This window comes from Oppia nitens, unplaced genomic scaffold (genome assembly GCF_028296485.1).
Source record: "Oppia nitens isolate AA-2021 unplaced genomic scaffold, nextdenovo-longstitch-racon4-pilon3 scaffold6_pilon_pilon_pilon, whole genome shotgun sequence".
Lineage (NCBI taxonomy): Eukaryota > Metazoa > Arthropoda > Arachnida > Sarcoptiformes > Oppiidae > Oppia > Oppia nitens.
In genome coordinates, this window is record NW_026533250.1 from 4,036,744 (window position 1) to 4,062,225 (window position 25,482).

The 25,482-nt window shown below is 27.8% G+C and overlaps 6 protein-coding genes across 7 annotated transcripts; 3 read left to right on the top strand and 3 right to left on the bottom strand.

The window, feature by feature from the left end:
* Window positions 1-3,677: 3,677 nt before the first annotated feature.
* Window positions 3,678-10,993, top strand: LOC128962913 (kelch-like protein 17). Of its 2 annotated transcripts, none has more exons than XM_054309321.1 (7): window positions 3,678-3,888; window positions 7,443-7,789; window positions 8,927-9,895; window positions 10,027-10,152; window positions 10,221-10,276; window positions 10,365-10,546; window positions 10,620-10,993. In XM_054309321.1, the coding sequence occupies exons 1-7, from the start codon at window positions 3,716-3,718 to the stop codon at window positions 10,891-10,893; spliced, it is 2,127 nt and encodes a 708-aa protein (XP_054165296.1). In that variant the 5' UTR covers window positions 3,678-3,715; the 3' UTR covers window positions 10,894-10,993. The 2 variants fall into 2 exon arrangements, with proteins under 2 accessions (XP_054165296.1, XP_054165297.1); XM_054309322.1 differs by lacking the exon at window positions 3,678-3,888 and adding an exon at window positions 6,736-6,792.
* Window positions 10,994-12,528: 1,535 nt separating this feature from the next.
* LOC128962912 (prohibitin-2-like) lies at window positions 12,529-14,477 on the bottom strand. The gene is made up of 5 exons (XM_054309319.1): window positions 14,244-14,477; window positions 14,085-14,166; window positions 13,489-13,987; window positions 12,930-13,007; window positions 12,529-12,815 (listed from the first exon to the last, which is right to left on the bottom strand). Exons 1-5 carry the CDS (start codon window positions 14,368-14,370, stop codon window positions 12,705-12,707), a joined length of 897 nt encoding a protein of 298 aa, XP_054165294.1. The 5' UTR covers window positions 14,371-14,477; the 3' UTR covers window positions 12,529-12,704.
* A 132-nt stretch (window positions 14,478-14,609) lies between these two features.
* LOC128962709 (39S ribosomal protein L47, mitochondrial-like) lies at window positions 14,610-15,756 on the top strand. The gene is made up of 3 exons (XM_054309111.1): window positions 14,610-14,972; window positions 15,061-15,355; window positions 15,417-15,756. The coding sequence occupies exons 1-3, from the start codon at window positions 14,744-14,746 to the stop codon at window positions 15,754-15,756; spliced, it is 864 nt and encodes a 287-aa protein (XP_054165086.1). The 5' UTR covers window positions 14,610-14,743.
* A 545-nt stretch (window positions 15,757-16,301) lies between these two features.
* LOC128962054 (ran-binding protein 9-like) lies at window positions 16,302-18,259 on the bottom strand. Its single transcript, XM_054308378.1, has 2 exons — window positions 18,199-18,259; window positions 16,302-18,027 (listed from the first exon to the last, which is right to left on the bottom strand). The coding sequence occupies exon 2, from the start codon at window positions 17,917-17,919 to the stop codon at window positions 16,330-16,332; it is 1,590 nt and encodes a 529-aa protein (XP_054164353.1). The 5' UTR covers window positions 17,920-18,027; window positions 18,199-18,259; the 3' UTR covers window positions 16,302-16,329.
* A 2,826-nt stretch (window positions 18,260-21,085) lies between these two features.
* On the top strand, window positions 21,086-23,241 carry LOC128962259 (uncharacterized). The gene is made up of 2 exons (XM_054308625.1): window positions 21,086-21,487; window positions 21,580-23,241. The coding sequence occupies exon 2, from the start codon at window positions 21,756-21,758 to the stop codon at window positions 22,770-22,772; it is 1,017 nt and encodes a 338-aa protein (XP_054164600.1). The 5' UTR covers window positions 21,086-21,487; window positions 21,580-21,755; the 3' UTR covers window positions 22,773-23,241.
* A 611-nt stretch (window positions 23,242-23,852) lies between these two features.
* LOC128962979 (26S proteasome non-ATPase regulatory subunit 6-like) lies at window positions 23,853-25,377 on the bottom strand. The gene is made up of 2 exons (XM_054309433.1): window positions 24,974-25,377; window positions 23,853-24,899 (listed from the first exon to the last, which is right to left on the bottom strand). Exons 1-2 carry the CDS (start codon window positions 25,139-25,141, stop codon window positions 23,898-23,900), a joined length of 1,170 nt encoding a protein of 389 aa, XP_054165408.1. The 5' UTR covers window positions 25,142-25,377; the 3' UTR covers window positions 23,853-23,897.
* Window positions 25,378-25,482: the final 105 nt, after the last annotated feature.

A 25,482-nucleotide genomic window follows, 5' to 3' on the forward strand; every position in this document is an offset into this window, starting at 1 on the left:
TAATAATGATTTATAAATAGAATTATAAAATTTATTTTCAAAATAAAATAAGTTTTATTTATTTTTTATTTTGTACATTTTAAATAAAAATTTGAATGAATATAAACTTAACATTATACATTAACATTATACAGTAATTTAATTAATTTTTATTAAATATCCATTAGTTATTAAATTAAATTAATGATAATTTTGTTTTTAAAAACAAATTAATACATTTATATAAATTATAATTGTTGTACATAAAATATATTTATTTTATTACTGTAAATAATTTATTTATTATTTAATAATTCATTTTTTAAATATTTTATTTAATTGTCAGTAATTTTAATAAGATTGACTTTAATAATATTAATATAAACATTGCTACTACTAATAAAAATATTATACTAAAAAAATATAATTTTGAGATACCGGTATCTATATATACGATAATACTAATATTATCTTAAATATAATAATATATTTAAAATATATAATTATTATATTAGTCCCAAATTATCAAATATTCTCTTTAAATACTATATATTATTTAAAATATTACAATTTATTTGCTATACTGTGTAATGATAGTTAATTATAAGTTATATATGAATACCATGTAAAATGTAAAATTTAAATTGAATTGCATATCAATCAAATAATTATAAGTTTATATTCAAAATATTTGTAACTAAATTATTAGTGTATTAAAAACATTTTATGCGAAGCAAATAAAAATAAGAAACATAAATTGTTTTTTCATTATTATTATTATGTTTACATAAATGAATTTATTATTTATTTTTAAGTTTTAAACAATTAATCTAAATATAAATATGAAAATACATAATCTAAACTCTTAAAACAAAAGTGCTTATTATGTATATTATTTTATTTAGATAAAACATATTTTATTAGTGTTTATATTAAATTTTTAGACATAACATCAAATAGATTATAAACATTTGTAAATACTTATAATACAATATAAACATATACATTATATATATATTTAAATTACTTTATATTGTTGATAATGAAAATCTCTACAAATTGATACATCAATATATGCAAATATAACAAAATTATTATTTATAATATTATTATTAGAATTTATTTGATTACTATCATAGAGACTATCAATTAACCCTTTTATGAGGTCAATAGTTGCCTTTAACTATGATATATAGTTTATCTAATAATTTTATTTGCAAACTATAATAATAATTAAACTGTATATAATACAGTATATAACTTAATAATAAATATCTAACAGTAAATAAATTTATTATATTTTATGTAACTTTATACTGATTATTAACGTCACTGATGTTAAATCTTATTAATCTGGTTAAAGTAATATATAAAAACTAATTATCCTGATTTATAAAGTATAACAAATAGTAAACTTTTTTTTCCCAATATTATAAATTATAGAGAGAAAAAAATATTATATTAGTATTAATTTGGATCACTAGATAATGATATTTTGATACTAAATGTGATAACAAACCGGTCATCAAAAGCCAGCAAAAGTTGTAGAAAAATTCATAGCATTTTGTCATCTTATAAATATTTATTTGATTTTATGCTAATCTGTTATTTTAATTTATATATTCATTATTAAAAATTTGATATAATTTGCATCATAATTATCACTTGCAATGTGTGAAAGCAAATATTAATTAATAAATTGATGTTATATTGTTATGTATAGATAATAAATATATTGTATTTATTTTTAAACTAAATAATACTGTATATAAATAGTACAGTAGGTTTCTAATGATTTGATAATAAATTCAACAACAAAACATATTTCTATAATATAAAACTTAATTGTATTTATAAGAAAAACGGAACTCTATTGATTGTAAACTTGATTAAAATTAAATAAAGTTTATTTTGATGTCAAAATGTTGGCCACAATTATTTTATGTGAATATTTTATGGATAATAAATATATAAATAAATATATATATATACACTATTGTAGTCTATAGTAGAAAATGATTTAAATATCGAGACTATTGTCGTTTATATGCGACATACATATTGAGGCCAAGGTATTGAAATAAAAACTCATATACGATATTAACAATAAATAATTTACTGTATATTTTTATTTATTATTATGTTTAGTTTATGCATTAAATTAGATATATACGTATATATACACAATATATATATATATATAAATAAAAAGCTATAAATTGAGTGCTCACCTAATTAAATATGCCACATGAATATCCATAGCACTAAAAAAAAGTAAACTTAATTAACAAAATAATTATTATTTGTAATTTGCATCTAAAATATATTCATGATAAATAAACTATTTATATTAAAATAAAGTAAAAAATTTTCATAATATTTATGAAAACTTTGCCAATAAATTGTTGCTATATTATCATTAACTATGGTTTATAAATTAACATCAATATTACATAGAATTATATAAATTAATAATAATATAAGCAATATAAATTTTGATTATTATTTTTGTTGATTAATTTGTTTAATTTATTATAATTTGTTATTTTTTACAATTAATATTTTTATATGTATATTATTAACTACAATGTCTTTAACAATAGCAATAATTTTATGTTATTTTTAATTATTATTATTACTATATTTAATTTTATTGTTATATGTTTTAATAAATAGTTGATACAAAAAATAAATAAAGAATATATTATTATTAAAGTGATTGAATAAAAATGAAAAGCTTTTCCAATAAAATACAAAAGTTTTATCGACTGAAGGACAGGTATAATAGGAAAACAACAATAATATACTGTATTTGTTTAGTCAAGTTATATGAAGAAAGAAAGAGAGAGAGAGAGAGAGAGAGAGAGAGAGAGAGATCCTGTGCTTATAATAATGTAAAAGAGCACTAGTATTACACAAAACTTATTAATAATTTGTTTTAATTTTATCAAAGACTAACCTCCAAACTGCCTCCGGTATAGTCAAGACCCCTTCAATTTGATAAATACATGACAAGGGTTTTAGAAATTTATTTTCCCAAAAAAATATGCCATTAAGTCATTAGAAAGTAATATTAGGCTAAATAACGAGTTTATAGTTTTGCGAAAAGTGTTTTTTGTATTACAAATCGTATGTATGAATGAATAAAAATACTTTCACATGTTATACGTGTTTTTGTGTGGATTTTAGTTTTGTTGGTTGAAATAAAATTATTAATTTTATTGCAAGAAAATGTTATTTATTTATTTTTTAAATAAAATTTGATAAATTGAAACTTCAATTTTATTATATTCAATAATTATTATTATAAAGTACTCACTCACTGCTGGGTATTCAGGAAAAACATTATTTAATATTTTCAGTATTTATTATTAAAAATTTAATTTAATAGAGAAAATTATTAATTATTATTATGTTTATATATATATGAATACATTATTATTAATAATAATAATAAATTAATTTTTAAAGTTAATAGTCTAATCATATTTTTTGTTAATTAATATTATTGTTTTTTAAATTTCAACACGTTTTGTATCTATTTTTAAGTTTTTAAAAATTTTGAATAGTAATAATTATTTTCATACAATCAAAGAGTCATTTGTGTTCATTTGTATAGACTTTTAAATAAATAAATTTAAAAAAACTAAAAATCTAAATGCAATTCAATAGTTTAAATAATAATAATAATAATAACAGCAGGAAATTATTTTTGCAACAATTGTCTAAATACGCGATGCCATCAACCAGTGTGCCATCAAATCAGCCAAATTCCGGTGTTTTTAATACCAGTGCTAATAATACTAATAGTGTCTATAGAGAGGTTAGTGTCGTCTCTCTGCCCACTCTTTTGGCGTTCAATTACCGGACCCGACATCGATTACATACCAACCATGAGATTATACAACGGTATGTTTGCTTTAAAGGCATTGTTATATCACTAATATTACTGTATATATATACTGCATATTAGTATTTATATAATAAATTTTTACTGTTTTTAATAGCCGCCCGTTATAATAAACATTACCTAAATGGCAATTGTTATTATCATATAATACTAAAATTAATCCTAACAATAAAAAAAAACTTTTAGTAGTTTACAAAAGCATTGCTTCAATTAGTAGACTAATAAATAATTGATGATTAGTGCAGTTGTCATAAACAATGCATTTTTAATGTCAATAGTCTAATGTGTATGTGTGTTGCATTGCAAAACACTTTTGAATAGTTTATAAATGTAATTAATATAATGGTATTTCATTTTAATTCATAAACTCTGTTTTTAATGTATAATATAATGCTGTATGTTATCATTGACTTGACTATAAAAAAAATTATGTTGAATGTATAAATCAATAATTTTTTTCATCAGTAATTGTTATACTATTAGTGTATCTGAAACTTAACTTTAACTGTCACTCATGTAATAGATATTATTGGTAAAAGTTAGTACTACTTAATGTCAAGTATATACTGTAACTGTACTTCTAGTGCTAAATTGAGTTGTAATCACTTAAATAATATAATATAAACAATCTGTCAAACTATTGTGTATGTGTGTGTAGTCAAGCGTTTAAAAAATAATTTTCTATACATATTTCAAAATTATTAAATATATAACATAATATTAAATTTTTTCTAAATTAAAAAAAAATCCGAGAGTAATGTACTTTTCTGCAAACAAACATAAAATTGATGTCTAATATCAATCAATAGCATAATTGATAATGAAGTGTTAAATTTAAGCGATGTATAGATTGATTTGTATATTTAAATATATACAGTATAATACAATAACACAAAAAAATTATATTTTTTTAGAGAAAAACAAAAATATAATATTATAATATTATATWTATATATATATATATAAATTCTGTTTAAACTAATATAACAAATAATAAAATTACAAATATTGTTGTTATTATTACTGTATAATAGGATTGTATGCAAAACTGTTGTGTTTTGATAGTTGAGTGTAAAGAGCGGTTCCGCGTTGTTTAACACCACAGACACACCACTGTCTCAAACTCTTCCTATGTGTGCATTTGATTACATTATTTCTCTCTCTCTCTCTCTCTCTCTCTCTCTCTCTCTCTCTCTCTCTCTCTCTCTCTCTCAACAATAATAACTATCGGTTCAAATGTGATCTACCAGTGCCTATGTGTGTGCATTTGCCATATCCATAGTCCCAATGTCAGGCCATTCACCCTTTCCATACATTGGTATAACGGTATAGGTATTAGTGTGTAGAGAATTGTGTGCAGAATTTTATTTTTTTTTCTCTCTGTATATATAGTTATAGTAGAATTTTTAATGGATATTCTGTGTGTGTGTAACATAACTGTGCGATTCATAGATAGTGTTGGCGCAAAAAACATAGCAACGTGTTATTGCTTGCGCTCACAAACTTTTTTGCCGCACATGACATGACATAACATAACAGTGCAAATAGCGGCCAACTGTGCTGTAGTGTTGGTTGTTGTCTGTGTTTATATGATATGATACGAGTGCTGTTGGAAACCAAATATATATATATTCTATTCTCTTTAAACAGTGTTTGTAGAAAACTCTCACATAATTTACTTTTATATATAACAATATTCATAACCGTAAAGTGCTGTTTAAATAGCTGTTTCATTGCCATTAATAATAATAATAATAACTAAACTCCTGGACCTTGCCTACTGTTCCCAACACGACACACGATTGTGTTGTGTGTATGTGTATTAAAAAATATATATGTACTGTACGTATGTGTGTATTGATATTAGATATTGATATTTATTTGGTGTTAAATATTTAATAACCTATTATGTTTTCTCGTCGATTAAAATCATAGATTCAAATAAAAAACTTTACACATTAGTATTTTTATTATTATTATTATTGAATTGAAATTGAGAGAAAAAAAAATAAATACAGTATAATATAATAGTAACCATAAAATAAAATATTTAATAAATCAATATTTTATAAATATATATATATATTTACGTTTGCAATAAATTGTATCAAAAAAACTTATTGATATATAATATACTGTTGCCGTGTGTTTCATATCACATATTATTATTAGTTGATTTACAGTTATATTATTATTATTATTATTGAAACTGTTTGCGCGCTATTTATTTACCTCTAATTTATATATATATATAAACAGTATATGATATAATCACAAAAAGTTAATTTTTAAACTCCAATCTCATCGTATGGTTTACTATGGCACATATGGTAAGCCCTAAATTGTCAACTAGTTTTTTGATTTAAAATGAAACTTCTAGTGAGAGAACCGGGAGGTAGAGTAACGTAACGTTGAGAAAGAGAGAGATAGGAGTTTGAAAAAAGTGTGTTTCAGTGCCAGTTATATACTTTACATCCATAGGAGTTACCGCTCATGTAAAGCGGTTCTCCCAAAAAAACAAATAATAATAATAATAATAACTGTTTATATTATATACTTATATATATATTATATAACTTAGTTGTATATACAGTATATTTATACTTTACTCTATTGCCATCAAAAAATAATTACTCTATGTATTTGCAATGAAATAAAAATATTATTTATATTTAAATTTATTTTGTATTGACTTGAAAGCGACTATACTTGCATGTGAACCGCATAATTGTCTGCAAATGTGTATATATATTATGTTGTTTTGGATTTACCATTTAAATTGTGATGCATTGAAAAGTTAATTAAAAATATATCTATATATTTATATTTGGACTCAAAAGTCGGTACACAAAAAAAACTTTTGGATTATGTTTGGCTATAATGTTGACCATTTGTGTTACGCTGTAATGAATTTAATTTAATATTATTATTATTTTATTTGTTATTAAATATTTGCATTGTCTTATACTGTATAAGATATACAGTATTGTATTATATATATATTTTGTATTATATAAATATTTTGTATTATATAAATAATATATTTTAAATATATATATATATATATATATATATTGTTATTTTTATCTCTAGTTGCTATTTAATTATTTGTTTATTTTCTATTTTAATATATATCACTTTACAAATATAATTTAATTTTTTCCTCTATTTCTACAATTAGTCTAAATGTAGATTTATATAAATAAGTTGAGTTATACTACTACTACTACTAATAATAATAATAATAATAATAATAATAATAATAATAATAAAAAGTTTAACATTGAATATCATTTAGTAAACTTTGATATATAAATTATCGTATATAACCTATGATACCTGTATATGACTATAATATGTTTTTATAGATTACTAACAACCAGTATATTTTTGATAATACTGTAATAATAATAATAATAATATAAAATATTGCAACTAATTATAGTATTTAAAAAGCAATTAAATATTGATTTACATAAATCATAATTTTTTTTGTTATACTTTTATTTCTCATATCTCTGTATATAATAATAATAATAATAAAAATGATTAGTAAATCGCGAGAGACGATGGACGGGTCAGTCGAGTTCATGGAGACTCTGCCGCCCACTAATGATGGCGTTAGACTACCACAAGTTCATTATGTCAACTCCGATCACTTGGGATCAGCTTTTGCAGCCATGAACTCAATGAGACAAAACAATCAGTTGTGTGACATCAGTCTGGAAGTGCTCGACAACAGTACTGCCAGGTCTTTGACACCAAACGGCTCTGTCGTTCAGTCGATGACCAGTTCGGCACCAACGGTACCGTCTGTACCGCCGGTCAGTATACGCCAGATTCGGGCCCACAAAGTGGTGTTAGCGGCTGCCAGTGCTTACTTCAATGCTATGTTTAACAGTAAGTTATTTTTTTGTTTGTCAAACAAATTCAAAAATACTCTTTAAACAAAAAAAAAAAAAAATAGGGATCACAAAAGTTTAGCTAAATTTAAGTTTTTTTAATCTGATAAGTGAATGAAACAGTTTTTTTGTTGTTGAAATATTTAATAGACAATCTTTATCTATCATATTATCACTAAATTTTATTTTAAAAAAATATTTGACTAAAAATTTTAATGCTTTCATGCGCTAAATGAGCTGAAAAATTGACATTTTTGTTTTGTTGTTATTTAGTTTATTTTTAATAAATTAATTGTTTGATAATTGAACCCAAAAAAAATTCATCCGAAATTCAATCAGGGATTTCAGCTATTAGTTGGCAACTAATTATAAAAATTATTACTAAGATTAGTAGTAATAAGTTGTTAATAATTAGCTTTTTTTAAGGAAAATTAAAATTAGTAGCAAATTGTTTGATACATTTTTTTTGGTTTTATTTCTGTGTTAAGTTTATAGCAACAAAAAAAATATATTTATAAAACTATTTTTAGTTTAGAGAAAAAAAAACTAATTTTCAAACTTAATGCACAAATGAGTCTGTTGTCCCCTCTTTTGTAATTTATTTATTTATTTTTGCGCTAAAATAATAATTAGTTTGTATAATAATATAATTGAGTAAATAGAGTATTAATAAGATACCAGAGAGAAATAATATTTGTATTAAACTATTAAATATTATTATTATTATCTAAAAGTTGAGTACAAATATGGTTAATAAGTTTCGGGTTAATTAAAAAAAAGTGTTAACAACTTTACTGACTCTTATATTTGTTGTTATTGTATATATATTTTAATTTATTTTTATGATATCTTGTAAATAATATTGTATTAAAAAAAAGAAGTACACAATGAAATAATAGTCTAGTTTTTTGTATATAATATAAATGACTTCTATGTTATAATATTTAATAATAATAATAAAAAAAAAGTTTGCCATTCATTAGTATTTAGAATAGCTGTCAAAGCAAAACACAAAACACTTATTCATAAAATTATTATTTCAATATTAAAATAAATAAATTTTTTTTATATTTAAAAAACTTTTTTTGTTTTTTATTTGTTATTATATTATCCGTTGAAATATCCGGCATTTCAGCTGAAATGGCAGAGCGTAACAAAACTGTGATAACACTTCATGATCTAGACATGACTGCCCTCAACCTTCTAGTCGATTACGCCTATACGGGACAGATATGTATTACCGAAGAAAACGTACAGTCACTGTTGCCGGCGGCCAGTCTGCTACAGGTGTCATCAGTACGGGAGGCGTGTTGCAAGTTTTTGTTGCGACAATTGCATCCATCCAACTGTCTGGGCATCAGGAGCTTTGCCGACGCCCACTCTTGCGAAGAATTGCAGTCAACGTCACACAAGTATGCGCTCGAAAACTTCCAAGAAGTGGCTCAAACCGAAGAGTTTTTGTTGTTGCCGTTCAACGAAGTCGAGAATCTGATTGCCAGCAATCAGCTGAACATTTGCAACGAAGAGATTGTCTACGGGGCGGCCATGGCGTGGGTTAAACACGATATGAAGGAACGGGAACAGCATTTGGGTAGTCTATTATATCACGTAAGACTACCGCTGATGGAACGCACATTCCTGTTGGAAGAAGTCAGTAAAGAGCCGCTCATTAAGTCTAATCAAACCGGAAAAGATCTGTTGATTGAAGCCATGATCTATCACTTAAGTCCTGAGCACAGGCGGGCCATGTCATCGGTGCGAACACAACAGCGCACACCTGACGGTCTCAGGCCATACATCTTTTCCATTGGCGGCGGATCTTTGTTTGCCATTCATAATGAATGCGAGTATTATAATCCACGATTAGACCACTGGGGCTCTCTGGCACCGACATCCCAAAGGAGATCCAGAGCAGGTGTTGTTGCACTTAACAGATTAGTGTTTGCTGTCGGCGGATATAATGGTACAAAAGATTTGTCTTCAGCTGAATTCTATGATCCACTTTTCAATAAATGGACAAACATTAAGCACATGGGAACTAAACGAAGCTGTTTAGGAGTTGCAGCACTTAATGGGCTCATCTATGTTGCCGGAGGTTACGATGGTATGTCCTATAGATTAATGTATTTTTTCTATATATAACATATTATTTAATAATATATATTATATTTAATGACATAAATAATTGTCTTAATAACATATCTTTATTTTTACCTAACAATCCCAAATCCACAGGTGCTTCGTGTCTGAATAGTGTTGAACGTTATGACCCATTGGTTGCCGAATGGTCTTCAGTTCAGGCAATGGAAACCAGAAGAAGATATTGTCGTCTTTCAGTACTCGATGGCTGTCTATATGCAGGTAAATCATAAAATATTTTTTTATATATGAAAAAAACATTTATATAAAACTATTTGTTGTTTTATTAGTCGGTGGTTATGATGGCTCTAATTATCAATCATCTGTTGAACGATTTGATCCTCGAGTATGACATCTAATATCTTATGACTTATAATAAAAAAGAAGATTAAGATTTAATAATAATTAATGTTTGTTTTTTTGTGGTGTCACAGGAGGGCAAATGGCAAACCATACCAGCGATGATCAATCGTCGGAGCAGTTGTGGTGTCGCAGCTCTCGACAGAATGCTGTACGTCGTGGGCGGTAATGACGGCTCTCTTTGTATGTGTAGTGCTGAGCGCTTTGATCCGGTCAGGAATGCCTGGGAATCGGTGCCATCGATGCACTCCAGAAGGTATTCATTTTTTTTATATATAATTGTCAGTTTTTTCTTCATATGTGATTAATCGTGTGATTTATGAAAATAGGAGTACCCATGAAGTGGTCGAAGCACAGGGTCTTCTATACGCCATAGGAGGCAACGATGGCAGCAGTAGTTTGAATACTGTCGAAACCTACGATCCATTGACCAGCAAATGGACATTAGTGTCGTCAATGATGCTCAGGAGGAGTAGTGTCGGTGCAACTGTTCTCGAGTGTCCCGTTCTCGAGGATATATTTACCACAAAAACGCATGAAATCACTGCCAGTAATAATACATCGCTAAGCAATTCAACAATTTCTACTTCAACTGAATCTTAATGAAAAAAATAAATAATTTTTCACATAATTTATAAACAAATATTTGCTAACTTTTTTCAACAAAAAAAATAATTTATAATTTTGTATTTTATAAAATCAACGCCTATCTCAATTTTATTTTATTTTTTAATTATATAGATTATCAAAATCATTAATTTATACATTAGTTTACTACTTATATAAAAAACATTAATTTATATTAAATATATTATAATTATGTATATTTTATTGTAATATTGTTTTGGCTACTATTTGCTAATGTATTAAATTTAATGAATCTACAGATTACACACTTATGGGCATTAATTTTAGTAAATGTTTGTTAAATTATTTCCAAAAAATTGTAATCTTAGATTAATTAAATCAGTTTTTATAGTATTAAATGTAATAAACTAAAAAGCTAATTTATGTTTTAAAATTACGAGTACGATTTATTTACGATACTTAACTAACATATTTCACCAAGCTAAGTTTTTAGATCTATAATATTTTTAAAAATAATTATTAAAATATAAAAAAAAGCTTGTAACTTATATTATCTATGTATGTACTGTATGTATAAAAGTATGTAATAATTTATTATTTTTTTAATGTTATGATTTGGGAGTGTGTATTGCGTGTTGAATATACTTTATATAATATATATATATATATATATATATATATATATATATATATATATATATATATATATATATATATTGGTAGATAAAAATATTGAAAAATTAAATTAATAAGATAAATTATTAAATATATTTTATACAATACACTGTACATAGTATTATACTTGTATAGACTATAATTCAATATTTAGCCAAAATTTTCCAATACATTTCAATTGGTTTTTATGGGAGAAAATAAATTTCTTAATTTCTTAATATGATTGGTGTGTCAACATTGACGAAAATTTAAAAAAAAATTATTTTTATTGTTGCCAATAATTGTTTGAAAAAATGTCAAATTGAATAAGAAAAAACCAAATCTAAATACTAAATAATCTTTGAATTTCATATACAGTTAATAATAAATGACAATAAATTGAACATTTGTGAGAAAATTTTTTCATAAAAAAACATTGACTGAGAAAAATTAATAATTGAAAATTAAATTAATCATCACTTTTGCCAACACTGCATAACCATCTGGTTTTGCCATTAGTTTTAATTTATGATTAAATGAATAAAACAATAAATTTTCACACATACAGGTACAGTAAAATATATACAGTATATATATATATAATTTATATATAGTACTGTATTTGCTATTAATGGCTATAAATAGCCAAAAAAATATCTTTAAAAAAAAGATTTTTATTTGTAGTCACACCTAATGTGTTAATGACTTATTCAAATGTCGTCAACTTTCAGATTATCTTAAAATATAATCATTTGAATATTTTAATACCAATAGTGAAAATTAAATAAAGAATAAATCACTTTTTATATACAGTATAACGCAATAAATATAAATAATATAAGATAAAAAATCATTTTATTTTTAGTTTTTACAATAAAAAAATCGCAATCAATCAATATTCAATTAATTTTTAAACTATCTAAATAATTATTATTTCATAATATAATGTTACCTATAAATCGATATTAATATAATAATAGTCTAATGATTTTATTTAAGCCACAAAAAATAGTTTGAATAAAATGCACGATTTTTTTTGGAAACAAAATCATTTTTATATAATAATAATAATGTTGTTGTTAATCAAATATCAAACTATTAATTTTTAATAAAATTTATATTTGTTTACTAAAACTATCAGATGATTATCTACGGGTTGAAAGCCGTGACAATTAATGTTTTCCCTTTTGAATGGTATCCTTAGTTATGTCAAAGTCTTTGTCGGCAATGTTCAACATTAGTGAACTGGAGTTCAGGTAAACACGATTCTGGGACTGAGCAATCTGTTTGACGCAAAACAAATACAGGTATATAAAACACACATAATTGTTAATTTTTAGTATTACCGGTAATTAAAATATTAATTATATATATATATATATGTATATATGAATTACCGTTTTTGAAATTTGTTGGGCGGCCCTAATCTTCCTGAGCTTCAAGTAACCTGGATTTCTGGATATAGATTCACCCAAGTAATCAAATTCAATAATAAATTAAAGTTAAGGAAAATTTCAATAGACAAACAAAATTTAAATAAACAATTATTGTCTAAATAGATAACACATTGCCATCAGATTACTAAAGAATTGGATAATCATTTTCAGATTTTTTTGGTTAAAAGGGATTAAGAGTTTGTTGGCTTTCATTAATTATGTGATTAGAGTAATACTAAATCTAATACACAATTATAGTTAATGATAGCCCAGAGTGTATACTATAGTCCAGCCCTTACAGTATTGATCGATAGTCTCAAAGTGAACGCTCGGCTAACGGTATTTTACCCAAACATTCGTTCAATACTAAGATTACCGGACGGTATGTAAATCAGTGGTCAAACGCCGATCAAATCAATTTAATGATGAGAACAGACATTTGTCACCCAAAAAATATTCATCGTTTGGCAATTCATTCATTCATTCAAGAGTTGACAATAAATTTAACCGAAAAGGATATCATTTTGGCTGCTTCTGCCTCTCCCTCTGCCTGTACTATCTTCTGCTGTCTCTCTTGTTTAGCCTGTTCTACGGTAAAGGCGGCTCTCTGTGCCTCCTGTTGTGCCACTTGTTTGGCCTCAACGGCAGCCGAATATTCTTTACTAAAACTCAATTCCGTGAGCGAGACGTCATCCAAAATCAGATGAAAATCATGGGCTCTATCGATCAGCTCTTTGCGAACCATAAGCGAAACCTGTTGTCGCTGTGTTATCAGCTGCGAGGCGTTAAACTTTGCGACCACACTCTTGAGTACTTCATTGCAAATGGAGGGCAACACTCGTTCGTCGTAATCGGTTCCCAAAACACGATAGATATGCGGCAACTGTGACGCGTCCGGTCGGGCCAACACACGAAGCGTTATGTTAACCATTTGAAGATCTTTGCTACCGGTCGGCGACGATATCTTTCGCGGTCGCGAACGGATATCGTAGACAATTGGCCATTGAAACCACGGAATACTGTCCGTCAAAGAAAAACCAATAAAATCTTATTTAAAAATCACTTTTCAATGCAAATGACAAAAAAACAGTATTGCGTCAGAAAATGTTTGATTACCGAAAATGCAATCCTTCGGAGTATATTTCGCTCTGAATGCCACCGATTCGGCTAAAGATGATGGCTCTGTGACCGCCATCGACTGTATCAGCAAATTATATAACAACAAGAAGTGGTCAATCAATTAGATAAGTGCTGTAATGATAATTGAATACAAACCGGTATAAACTGATTGTGTGGCCGCATAACCGAGTCCTCCGGCGGCCACCAGAAGTTTAATACCGAGACCGACACCCGACGGACCTTTTCCGAAGCGACCCAAGAGATCACCCAATTTGTTGGCCATTTGTTTCGCTAATTGTCGGACAGTTTTTTTTGAGACCAAAAAAATAACAATTGATATATCAATGCATAGATAGACTCCACACTACTGCACTTAACGCCAAACAAAAATACGTCACACAATTGGACACATGTTTTTCCATAGAATTTACATTAAAAGGGAGCAAAACTATTGAGACGTAATTTATGGAAATAAATTCTCAATTGAAACCCATGTGTTTTAAGTACTTTTACTGTACAGTAGTTTTGGTTTATATTTGCAGTGAATATGATATGAAATAAACAAAACATAATTATGTTTTCAAAAGTGATTCAAATATTAATAATAATTAATTGTTTAAACAGTTTATGTGTTTTGTTTTGAATGACATTAATATATGATAATTAAGACAATGTTTTGCTGGAAATCATTACAACTGTTATCATCCAAATGTCATTCATTTGGTCTTATATTAAGACCATCGATGTGTCCATTAATGCGGACGACGACGACGGCTGTCATCGATGATCGTCGACGACGTCTTCTTCACACGACTTCAATCACTTGTCATTTGATGGAGTTTTTCGACGACTCGAAGAATTTTGGAGAAACTGAAGTCAAATCAGGTCTTCATTTATTTTTTTAGCTGATATATGTCGAGGCTATCGGAAAAGTACTTAAATTATTTGTTTGTTTTTTTGGTGACCAAATCAGGTCGCGAGTGGCGTAAAGACGAATTGAGGATCAAAAGTAACACCGATTTGCATAAGTTATGGTTTGTTTTATACAAAGAGAGAAATATGCTGAAGACTATGGAAGAGGCGGCTATTGATGAATACGAACCGATGCCGAGTCCCGAACGTATCGACAAAGTGGAGCAAAGTATGAAAAACTTGGAAGAAGTGGTCAGAGAACGTAACAAAGCCTATTGGGAACTGCAAGTCGGCGAAGGAACTACTGGTGAGCGGCCAAGAGTTTTCCGCAAAGATATATTCGGCCGATTGAGATGGTATGACACGGATATCATTAGACATCTCTTAATGAAATGTTTTGTCTTTTCCTAATAACAGGATTGGTTGCTCTGAACATCTCATGCCATATAAGTTTAATACCAAATGGCGATCACTGAACGCACCCGGATTTGGTAAGGATGTCATAGACTTTACTCGAAGATTACGTGAAAAGCAAATGTTACAGAGAAAGGGACAAATTTGGGGAACAACTCTTTATGTGAGAAATTTGTTGAGAAGATTTCCCGATATAGACATCGACTATCTTCAGGAACTGTATCCCGATGTTAACATAAAGAAAGAGAGGGAACATTTGGATGAAAATATCGGCAAAATTAGGAATTATAGGTTTCATTCGGCTCTCTATAAATCAAAACAAAATAAGCCTTTAGATCATTAATTTTGTAGTTTATATATAAAATTATTATATAATCAGTTAATTCATTAAATTTGTTTAGCATTAATAATGGCTTTATTGATCATTTATACAGTATATATATATGTATTTATATATATATTGTATTATTTTTTTTTAAATAGAAAAAGTTACATTTAAAACGAAATTAAAAATTGATTATACAGTCATTCAAAATAAGTGTTAATTAAATCATATTTAATATTATTTAACAGTAAATACGATTTTTAAATATATATTTAATAAATTATAATAATTAATAATTAAATATAATTATTAATTATAAATATAATGTATAAAGCAATACTTGATATTATAAACCGATTTTCATAGTAATTTTGATGTCATTATCTTATTATTTTGTTTTCAATTTTTAAATTTTCATTTCAAGTTTTTTTGTTGTTTCAAATTGTTTTCGTTTTATTTGAAGAATTCGTTTGAAACTAAAGTCTATTTTGAAATGAGAGCGCAATTAATATATAAATTATTACTCGTATTATGAAAAACTAAACTAAATATATAATAATTTGTTATTAATAATAATATTAATATAAATAATTAGATTTTATCTACGAGCCATGCACCGCACTGGCCATTTTTAGGTAACAGTGCTTTCGTGTGCTTAATGATAGTCTCGAGGGCCACCCGATGTGTGGCACCACCCGAATCGGACATAACAATGGCATTGTTTAGCTGTTGACAGACGCCCTCGCGTTCGCTGGGATTCAAGTGCCAGCCGACGGGTGAACTCCACGGATCACTATAAGCTAGAAGACTGAAAGTGTCCTGAAGTAGTTGTCTGTTGAATTCATTTGTGCCAAACTGTCTCTTCAGCTGTTGGGACAATGCGTTCAATTCTTTGCCGAACGCCAGTAGTCGAGTAAATTTGGCTTCAGTTTCTTCACTGACACTTTGCTCTTCAGAGTACGTGTTGTTCGTATCATTTGTATTGTTGTCGTTGACGTCGACTTCCATCTGTTCACTTGAGTTGCCATTGCAATCATTTACACCATTAGTCGAATTATTCGGTGAATAGGATGCGGTCATTGCGGCGGCCGCACCAATGGGCGCTTTATCCGATTCATTACCACTAATCCATTCAACAAATTGTCGACACTTTAATGCAAACAAAAGATTCGGATTGTCTTTTAGCACATTTGGATATAATTTATTTGTAAGACTAATGGCTTCGCCAATGTGTCCGTTAAGAACTAATTGTTGAATTTTGAGTCTTTGTTTGATGTGTTGAACATTCTCTTTAAAGTCTAGTTTTGTTGTTTTGCTGAACACTTCGGCAGTCGAACAATAGCCGTTGTGGATGAGCCACGACTGAACCAAACGATGTATCGTTGTCTGCCATTCGGTATACTTAACGGGAAATTCGACAATAGATTCGGTTAAATGTTTTTTCAATGCAATTATATCTTCTTCGATGTCGTAACAGAAGGGTTGCATTCCGAAGTTGGCTTCGACTTCCTCTCCGGGTGTCTGAAGACCAACAGTGGGATAGAGGGGAACGTTTGGCAAATCGGAAAACGCAACGCCAAGATTGAGACCGTTTTTCGTATAAAAACAGTTTCCTAAAATCAAATTATATCCGCAACCGATTATGTCTCCGGTAGTAAACGTTGGGCCGTACGGCTGTCCAGTACCACTGCTGTTAAATGAGTGACCATCGTCTCCATGATATCCATACGATTGTTTATCCCAACCGGGTAGTCGTTGCATATTAACTCCTTGTGCGGCCAAACCAATGCCCATATAGCCATCCCTTCCTTTGCTGATAATCTTGATCTCATAGTAATAGAGAAGACAACCGCTAGGAATGGAATGAGTGGCCCGAACGGCGGCCGCATCCTTATGACCCTTTCCGACGCCTTTGTAGTGTACTTTGAGGTTATTCTCTGAAAGAGTGATAAAGTTTGCTTTGTCTTTGGCTGACCACGACTTGGGCAGCTCTGACTCATCCACGTATGGATAGAGTTGTTGGAGTCGTGATAGACCTTCGCTGACATTTAATGGCGTCGACGAAGTGGCAGGAATTGGTGACATACTATTTGATCGTGTGTTGGGATCATATGACCGATTGCTATCACCTGATTGATCCATTTGGCCGCCTATTGGCGACTGCGATGACGATGATGTCATTGCTGGTCCTTTGCTGTCCTCAACACAACAACTTACTGGTCACTACTTGTCCGACGGTAGCAATCAAATGAAAAATAAAAACAAACACTTGAAGTGATATATCGGATCCTATGGGGAAAAAAATCATAAAATCATAACAGGAAATGAAAGTCAATGTTAATAATGTTATCAATTATATAATATAAATGTAATTATTATATGTTATTATTTGTGACTATAATTAACAATCATTTCATAACATTTTTGAGTAAACATTACGTCAAAAGTCAAAATACAAACCAATCAATAATACGATTGAGTATTCAAGTGATTGTCCTAACAATTGATTCAATAATTATTTATACATTTAATAATAATATTATTTTTATTACAATTATTATTAATTAATTAATTAATTAATTTTTTTTAACTAAAATATTATAAACGCATTAATCATAAATCAGTGATTAATGTTTTGAATAATACATGAAAAACGCCACAAAAATATTATTATAATTATAATAATAATACTAATAATAAAAACTAATTAAACCCTAAATTTGTTGACACAATTTGGTTATCAAAAAATTTATTTTTAATGATTTATGATTACTGTTATTATTATTATTATTATTACAATATTATTAAAATTTTGATATCGATTTTATCATTATTTTTTTGAGACAATGATTATTATCATATCATATATTCATATATTACTTAAGTGAACACAATTTGTTTGTTTAAGTTTTTATTATTATTATTATTAATATTATTATTATTTTATTTATTTTTCATTATAATGAACACACAATATATAGTTAAAAAACATATAGCAATCAAATGACTGTATGTTTTGATTGCTTTTTTGTGAATAGCAATTGACAACAATTATAATATACAGTATATGAACACCAATAGTATGACAACAAAAATATTTATTTATTTAACTTTTAAAAAAAACGAAACAAAAATATATAATACATATAATATATATTTATATTTAATTGACTTATAATTTATTGAGTCATAAGTTGTGTTTTGTTATTGTTTTGTCTATTAATAAAAACTCATCACTCGTTTTGTTCAATGCATTGGACAGTCAGTCAGTCTCTCTCTCTCTCTCTCTCTCTCTCTCTCTCTCTCTCTCTCTCTCTCTCTMWCACTCACTCACTAACTCTATCTCTATCTCTCTCACTGTACTCTCCAATCACTATCTCTCTCTCTCTCTCTCTCTCTCTCTCTCTCTCTCTCTCTTACACTCTGTTAGTGTTTTAAATGTGTACTAAAATACAGTATTAATACTACAATAATAATAATAATATTATATTCAACACATTGAATGTCCACAAAAACGTATTGAAATATTACAGTACTGTATATTCATTGACTCCACTATTCATAGATAGTATTACTAATAATAATAATAATAATAAAAATCTCTGACACAACAGTAAATATAGGAAACTATAAATTTTTTAAAAACTTTTTTTTTTGTTTTTTTTATAAAAAAATCTTTTTTTTCATACAATATATGTAATATTATTACATTATTATAATTATCTTTTTAAAAAAAAAAATATTATCAGTATTTTACACACATTAGTATTTAGTAATTACTATATTATAGTAATTATCGATTTCCTCTGTAAACTAACAAAAATTTCATTATTCATATGTTGTTTGTTAAAACTATTAATTTTTGTTAGCCTTTGTTTTGTTGTTGTTTTTTATTTTATTTTTAAAAATACTTTTTTTCAAATACACATATTTTTCATTTCATATTTCACTTCAGAAATTTTTATTTTGCATAATTTTATCATTGACTTGAAGTCATACAACATTTTTTTTGTCACTATTCTCTTGTTTGTTGTACTGAAATGTAAGTTTATTTTAAATAAAAAAAAAGTTTTTTTTCATTAAATGGTTGGTTAATATTGTAATGGCAAACAATGTCATATATTAGAGTTAGTATATGTATAATGTAAATGAATATAAATTAAAAAGTTGTCATGGTCATTCACTTGTTATAAGTTATAATTTGCAATTTACTATTTTTTTTTTGTTTATTTTTTTTGAAATTTTTTTTATGTGATATAATATTTTTAAAAAATATAATTTACACGCAATTTTACAATACAATTTACACGTTTGACCTATTATTTAAATTATAAGCTATATAATAGTAACCAACAAACTAAAAGTTTGTAAAACAACTTTTGACAAATACATTAATAATATACTGTACTAATAATATAATATCTGTATTTAGCCTAATTAAGCGCTTATATATTGGAGGTAAAAAAATTATAAGTTTCATCCATATCCTTGATTATTAACCCACTCATAAATTTTTGCAATTTGAATAATTTATCGCTTAGAAATGTTTTTAAAAAATTGTTTTTTTCTAATGTTATTAACTAATAATTAAAAGTATTATAGATTTTAATAGTATAGTATAAAATTTTCAATAACTAATAATCTTTTCAATAAAATATTGTTGACATAAATTAGGTATTTTTTATGATACGACAGATTAAATTATTTATAAATAACAACAAAAAATTTCCTATAAATTGTGATAGGTCAATCTAGATTTATAAATAATAACAATATTATTAATGCTAATAATTTCTAACCTTGAAACTATAGATAAAACTATTTTTTCCGATAGTCTCTTAAAATATCTATTTATTTTTAAATCAATATATTTTTTTTAATATCATATAATATTTAGTTTTTCGATGACTTTATTTGGTTGGCATTAATACATAATGACAATACTGTATCGTATTATATGGTTATTAAAAATAGCAAATAAGTTATTCTCTCAGCATTGGGTATACAATAACTACATATACCTGTCCTCTACAAAGTTATCAGTTGTGTTTGAATTGAGAGAGAAAGAGACAAATAATTTTAACACATATTGTTTTAGAGGGGAAAGGGATTCACACAACAAATACTGTATTATAAAATCAATGCAAACAACTGTTGTTTGTGAATAAAGTTATTTATTATTTTTTGATAAAAAAAATATTATATAATTTAATTGCCTATAAATTACGTCCAAACATATTGATGACCCCTTTTTTTATTTTGGTAAACACATTGTATACATTGAAATATCATAATACTATTTGCTGGACGTATTCAGTGTGTATTAATATTAGTGATATTACAGTGTGTGTGTGATTACTGTATATAAAAAAGTGTAGTAATAATAATAAATATCATATAATAATAATAAACACATAATTTTAAATGGCATTTGAAATAACACACAATCAATGTGTTTGTTATTTAATTGTATTCAATGAATGCAAACAAATAGTTGTAATATTTTAATAAAACACATTAATTATAATTAATTTGGTGACAAAACATTACTTTGTGACTATTGTTTATTTATTTTTTTTTAAAATAATTATCAAATAGTCAGTGATATTTGCAAACATTATTATTATTGCTAACCGATTGTATGGTAAACATAAAAACAAATGTCGTTTAGTTTGTTATTATTTGGACAACAATTGTTGAGACAAATAATGGTTTGATAGGAAGTCAACGATTTTATCATTTATTATTGGTTTGTATTTTTTGACTTACGTTTAGTTAATTTGATTTTTAAATTAAATATAATTAGTAAAACAACTTATTATATGATTTTATTTTTGTTAGTACAACACGTGTTTGTGTCTAAGCGTTTGATCATAAAATCAATCAAATGGTCGCATCGTTTGCCAACAGATCCCAAACACTGGTTTATATAAGCAGTTGTTGTTCGACTACAAGAAGTAGCGAATCGATCGGTCGTCGAGTTAATCGCCAGTAGTGTATCGTCGTCTGTGTATTTAATGAGACAATTGTTGGCCACCGAATCTGTTGGTCACAATTGTCTGACAAAAGTAATGGGAATGTCTCACGAAATTAATGGCAATAATTGTTTTTTGACGGCTAATTCGCTACAAATATCATCGATGGCCAACTGTGGCGGCAGTGATACTCTTGTGCTGAACACAAACTCTGTTCAAAATATGTCACAATTAATGACTGGAATTGAATTGAATTCTTTCAATACAACATTTAATACATTAGATCTAAACAATTCAGTTATTATCAATACCAACGACTTGTCTAATGAAACGTCTGGCCAACAGATACTACTGGTCTCATCACCGGTTGAAGTGATGACTGTACCTCAACAGACACTCATTGCAAAGCCATCCCTACAGCCGAGCGTTCAAATGGTTTTACAGCCAACGAACTTACCTCTGGTGACGAGCGGACAACAACTCAATGTAATACAAGTGCCAACCAATCTATTGCTGACAGACAATAATGTAATAGTTATACCACAAGATGGCTTGACATTGGAAGTGCCAACAGTTGATGCTAATGTCTCTCAGCAGACATTAGTTGATAACCAAATGGTTTTTGAAAGCGATAGTCAAACACTTGTATATAACGGTTCGCAGCAATTATTTAGTTGCTATAATAATCAAAATGTCGATCACTTAGTGGTTAATCTAAACGATTGTATTGCCATTAATACCATCAACGACAAGGTTATTAGCCAGAGTCCCGATGGAACTCAATTTTTTCAGAACAATCAGATTATCGGCATTATTGATGGCAATACAGTTGAGACCAAAGTGGATATGAATGATGATTTGAATACATTTTTGGCAACAGCTATGACATCTATTGAACCTCAAGAGGCTGCCGATTCAAATGAAGCCAAGAGTTGGCTAAATGATAGTCTAATTGCCTATCGAGCTATGGCTGCGTTCAAGAAAGCGATGCCCAACGACACTCCCAGTCCGACCAGTGGTATTCAAATGCCTGTCCAAAAGCATCACTTCAGTGAATAAGTGATTCTGTGTGACATCAACTTCAATGTAAATGCCGGTCGTCGATATCTATGACAATAACTAACCAAATTAGAAATTGAAGATATTTTTTAATAATAATAATAATGTGACCCTTATTTACTGTGATAAATGATTAACTGTATTAAAGTCAATGTCACTAAAGTAGGTAATTGTTTGCTTGATTTTTAACTAACAAATGATATCATTATTTTTATGACAAAAAATGATAATTAAAGCCTTATGATATAAAGTTTTTAATTGACATCGAGAGTAATTGTCGTACCAATTAGTTTGATATAGTAAATCAATTAAGATATTCAAATATAAATAAATATATATATATAGTAATAACACACTAATATGATTATCAAAACTAATATTTAGTTGATATCACCTGCAAAAACAATATATAGCAAATTGAAATCATTAATTAATTAATATATTTTGCAATTAGTATCTCAAACTCAACCAAATCAATCACATATAATATCATATATACAGTATATTACTGTATCTCTAATTATATATTATATATATATCTATAATTATATAATGAGATATTTTATTATTTTTAGTTTGTAATGCCATTCAATTTTAGATCATTTTTATACATAAATGTCTACACAAATGAATGAAATGAAAATTACTATTCAATTGCAGTCTTCAATTGATCCCAAAGTAAATTTTTAAAAGCGATGATTAATTGTTATTATTTAGAGTCATCTCTAATATATATATATTATAAACATAATATTAAACGAATATTTTCAATCTTTATAAATCTTATATATATTTTATTGAACAAAACATATATACCATAAATACATTTTAATTATCTTACATTTGAAAATTTTAATGCAATTTTCAACAACACAAATCTTATGCCATTATAAAAAAACTAAGATTGTATCATAAAATTTAATGTTAAGTTTGAGATAAATATAAGTGAATTTCAAAAAAATTAAATTAAATGTGTATTTTTTTGTCAAATAAATAAATACGAAAAAATGGATACTTTTGTCTTTGGGTTAAATTATTTATTTGTAGATATAATTAACAAAACTTTTTTAGTGTTACAGCAAAATGAAAATATAATATAAAATATTACTAATAATAATGATATTATTAAATGTTAATAACTCGGCTGAGCTTTTGGATGCGATTCAATAGTATATCTCCCTGTTTGATACACGCCTGGTATTGATAGTTCTTGTTGTCGGGTCGATTGGTTTCGACAATACCATTAACTTTGTCTATTTTACAGTGCAAACGTCCGGCCGCTATAAAACGGGCTAACTCTTGGTCAACATAGTCAACGGTAACGCCGAATGCGTTGGCCATGTATTGCAATTCGAGACTACGATACGATTCGAGCAGTTGATTGTAGGCCAGGATTCGCATCTCACGAATATAGTAGCGATAGTGCGGTGCAAACAAGCGATCGGTTTTCATATAGTTTTCCACCCACGACAGCTTACAGAAGAACTTGGCGTATTGGCATTCATACAGTGAGAACAGATAGTCGTGAACATCGGTATTGGTGTGCAATACCTCAAGAATCTCAGAGCCGCGAATCACTTTCTTTCTGAGTTCAACTCTCGGTAGAGCAACCATTGAACATAAAACAGTATACGAAACAAATGTACGGTAATCTGTCAGTTCATAGCAGGTAAACGTCGATATTGTGTCCAAAAAGAAATTGGCCGCCGAAGCAAAGTCTCGAATGGCCAACGCATAGAAGCCCTGATAGACTCGAAGCCGATTTCTTCGATCCCAATCTCCGCCCTCTTCTATTAATGACTTACCCTTTTCAATGTTACGGGCAATTAGATTGTGATCCAAATAGAAGAGTCCGATTCGGATCATATGAAAGACCAGATCGAGCCGATGACCCAACGATACAGTCTTATCATAAGTCTTGCGCAGTGCTGTCAGTGCCGACTCTTTGTCGCCGATAATACTATAGTACTCGGCTTTTGCCAGATTTGCTTCTCTCACTTCCATTTCTCCGGCATTTTTTTCAGCGTCTTCTATGGCGTCATCCAATTCTTTCAGTTTCTTCTCATTGTTGGCCGTCATCTGAGCCAATAGTTCGGCATTGAGCGGCCATTTTAGATCATCGCATACCTGAATAAGTTGGTCACAATCGAAACGAAACATTAGTTTCAACAACAAAAAATTGATACCAAAAGTTGACTCACTTGTTGGTAAAATATTGCCATATCTTTGTCCTCTATAGCCCGTAACAGATCGGCCCGAATGCGGACATTATCCTTGTGTTGGTCAGTGGTCAACATAAACTTCCATTGGGCTAACTCGAGGTTCGGGTTTTTGGCCAAACTTTCTTCTTCAAAATTTTCGGCCGGCATTGTTGTCTTGAATAGTGTTTGTGTCAATAGTTAGCAAATTAAACCAACACAAAAAACTGGTCACTCAATCGGCAATGAAATCCCCGAAGTGGTGGTCAAAATACACACAAAATTTTGTTTAAATAACTTTTTTTTAATTTGATTTAAAAAACTTTGATTTAATCTAACAATCAATGGCTTTGTGTGTTCACTGACTGACTGACTGTGAGTCAGCTATAAATTTGTTGACCAAATATCTCAATAATAACGTTACGAACAGTGAGTGTGTATTATATAACTGTAAGTGATATACAAAACATAATAAATGTTACGTTTGTTTTGAATGGTTTGAGTACTAACAA

Bases quoted from the DNA above. Each gene is read 5' to 3' on its own strand.
- LOC128962913 (XM_054309321.1), top strand. From the start codon at position 3,716: ATGCCATCAACCAGTGTGCCATCAAATCAGCCAAATTCCGGTGTTTTT. The intron at 7,790-8,926 runs GTAAGTTATTTT...CCGGCATTTCAG, and splicing joins CTTCAATGCTATGTTTAACA to CTGAAATGGCAGAGCGTAAC. The intron at 10,547-10,619 runs GTATTCATTTTT...TTATGAAAATAG, and splicing joins CCATCGATGCACTCCAGAAG to GAGTACCCATGAAGTGGTCG.
- LOC128962912 (XM_054309319.1), bottom strand. From the start codon at position 14,370: ATGGCCAACAAATTGGGTGATCTCTTGGGTCGCTTCGGAAAAGGTCCG. The intron at 14,167-14,243 runs GTTTGTATTCAA...TTGCTGATACAG, and splicing joins CACACAATCAGTTTATACCG to TCGATGGCGGTCACAGAGCC. The intron at 13,008-13,488 runs ATATCCTTTTCG...GAATTTGATTAC, and splicing joins AGGCAGAAGCAGCCAAAATG to TTGGGTGAATCTATATCCAG.
- LOC128962709 (XM_054309111.1), top strand. From the start codon at position 14,744: ATGATAATTAAGACAATGTTTTGCTGGAAATCATTACAACTGTTATCA. The intron at 14,973-15,060 runs GTCTTCATTTAT...TGACCAAATCAG, and splicing joins AGAAACTGAAGTCAAATCAG to GTCGCGAGTGGCGTAAAGAC. The intron at 15,356-15,416 runs GTATGACACGGA...TCCTAATAACAG, and splicing joins ATATTCGGCCGATTGAGATG to GATTGGTTGCTCTGAACATC.
- LOC128962054 (XM_054308378.1), bottom strand. From the start codon at position 17,919: ATGACATCATCGTCATCGCAGTCGCCAATAGGCGGCCAAATGGATCAA.
- LOC128962259 (XM_054308625.1), top strand. From the start codon at position 21,756: ATGAGACAATTGTTGGCCACCGAATCTGTTGGTCACAATTGTCTGACA.
- LOC128962979 (XM_054309433.1), bottom strand. From the start codon at position 25,141: ATGCCGGCCGAAAATTTTGAAGAAGAAAGTTTGGCCAAAAACCCGAAC. The intron at 24,900-24,973 runs GTGAGTCAACTT...CAACTTATTCAG, and splicing joins TGGCAATATTTTACCAACAA to GTATGCGATGATCTAAAATG.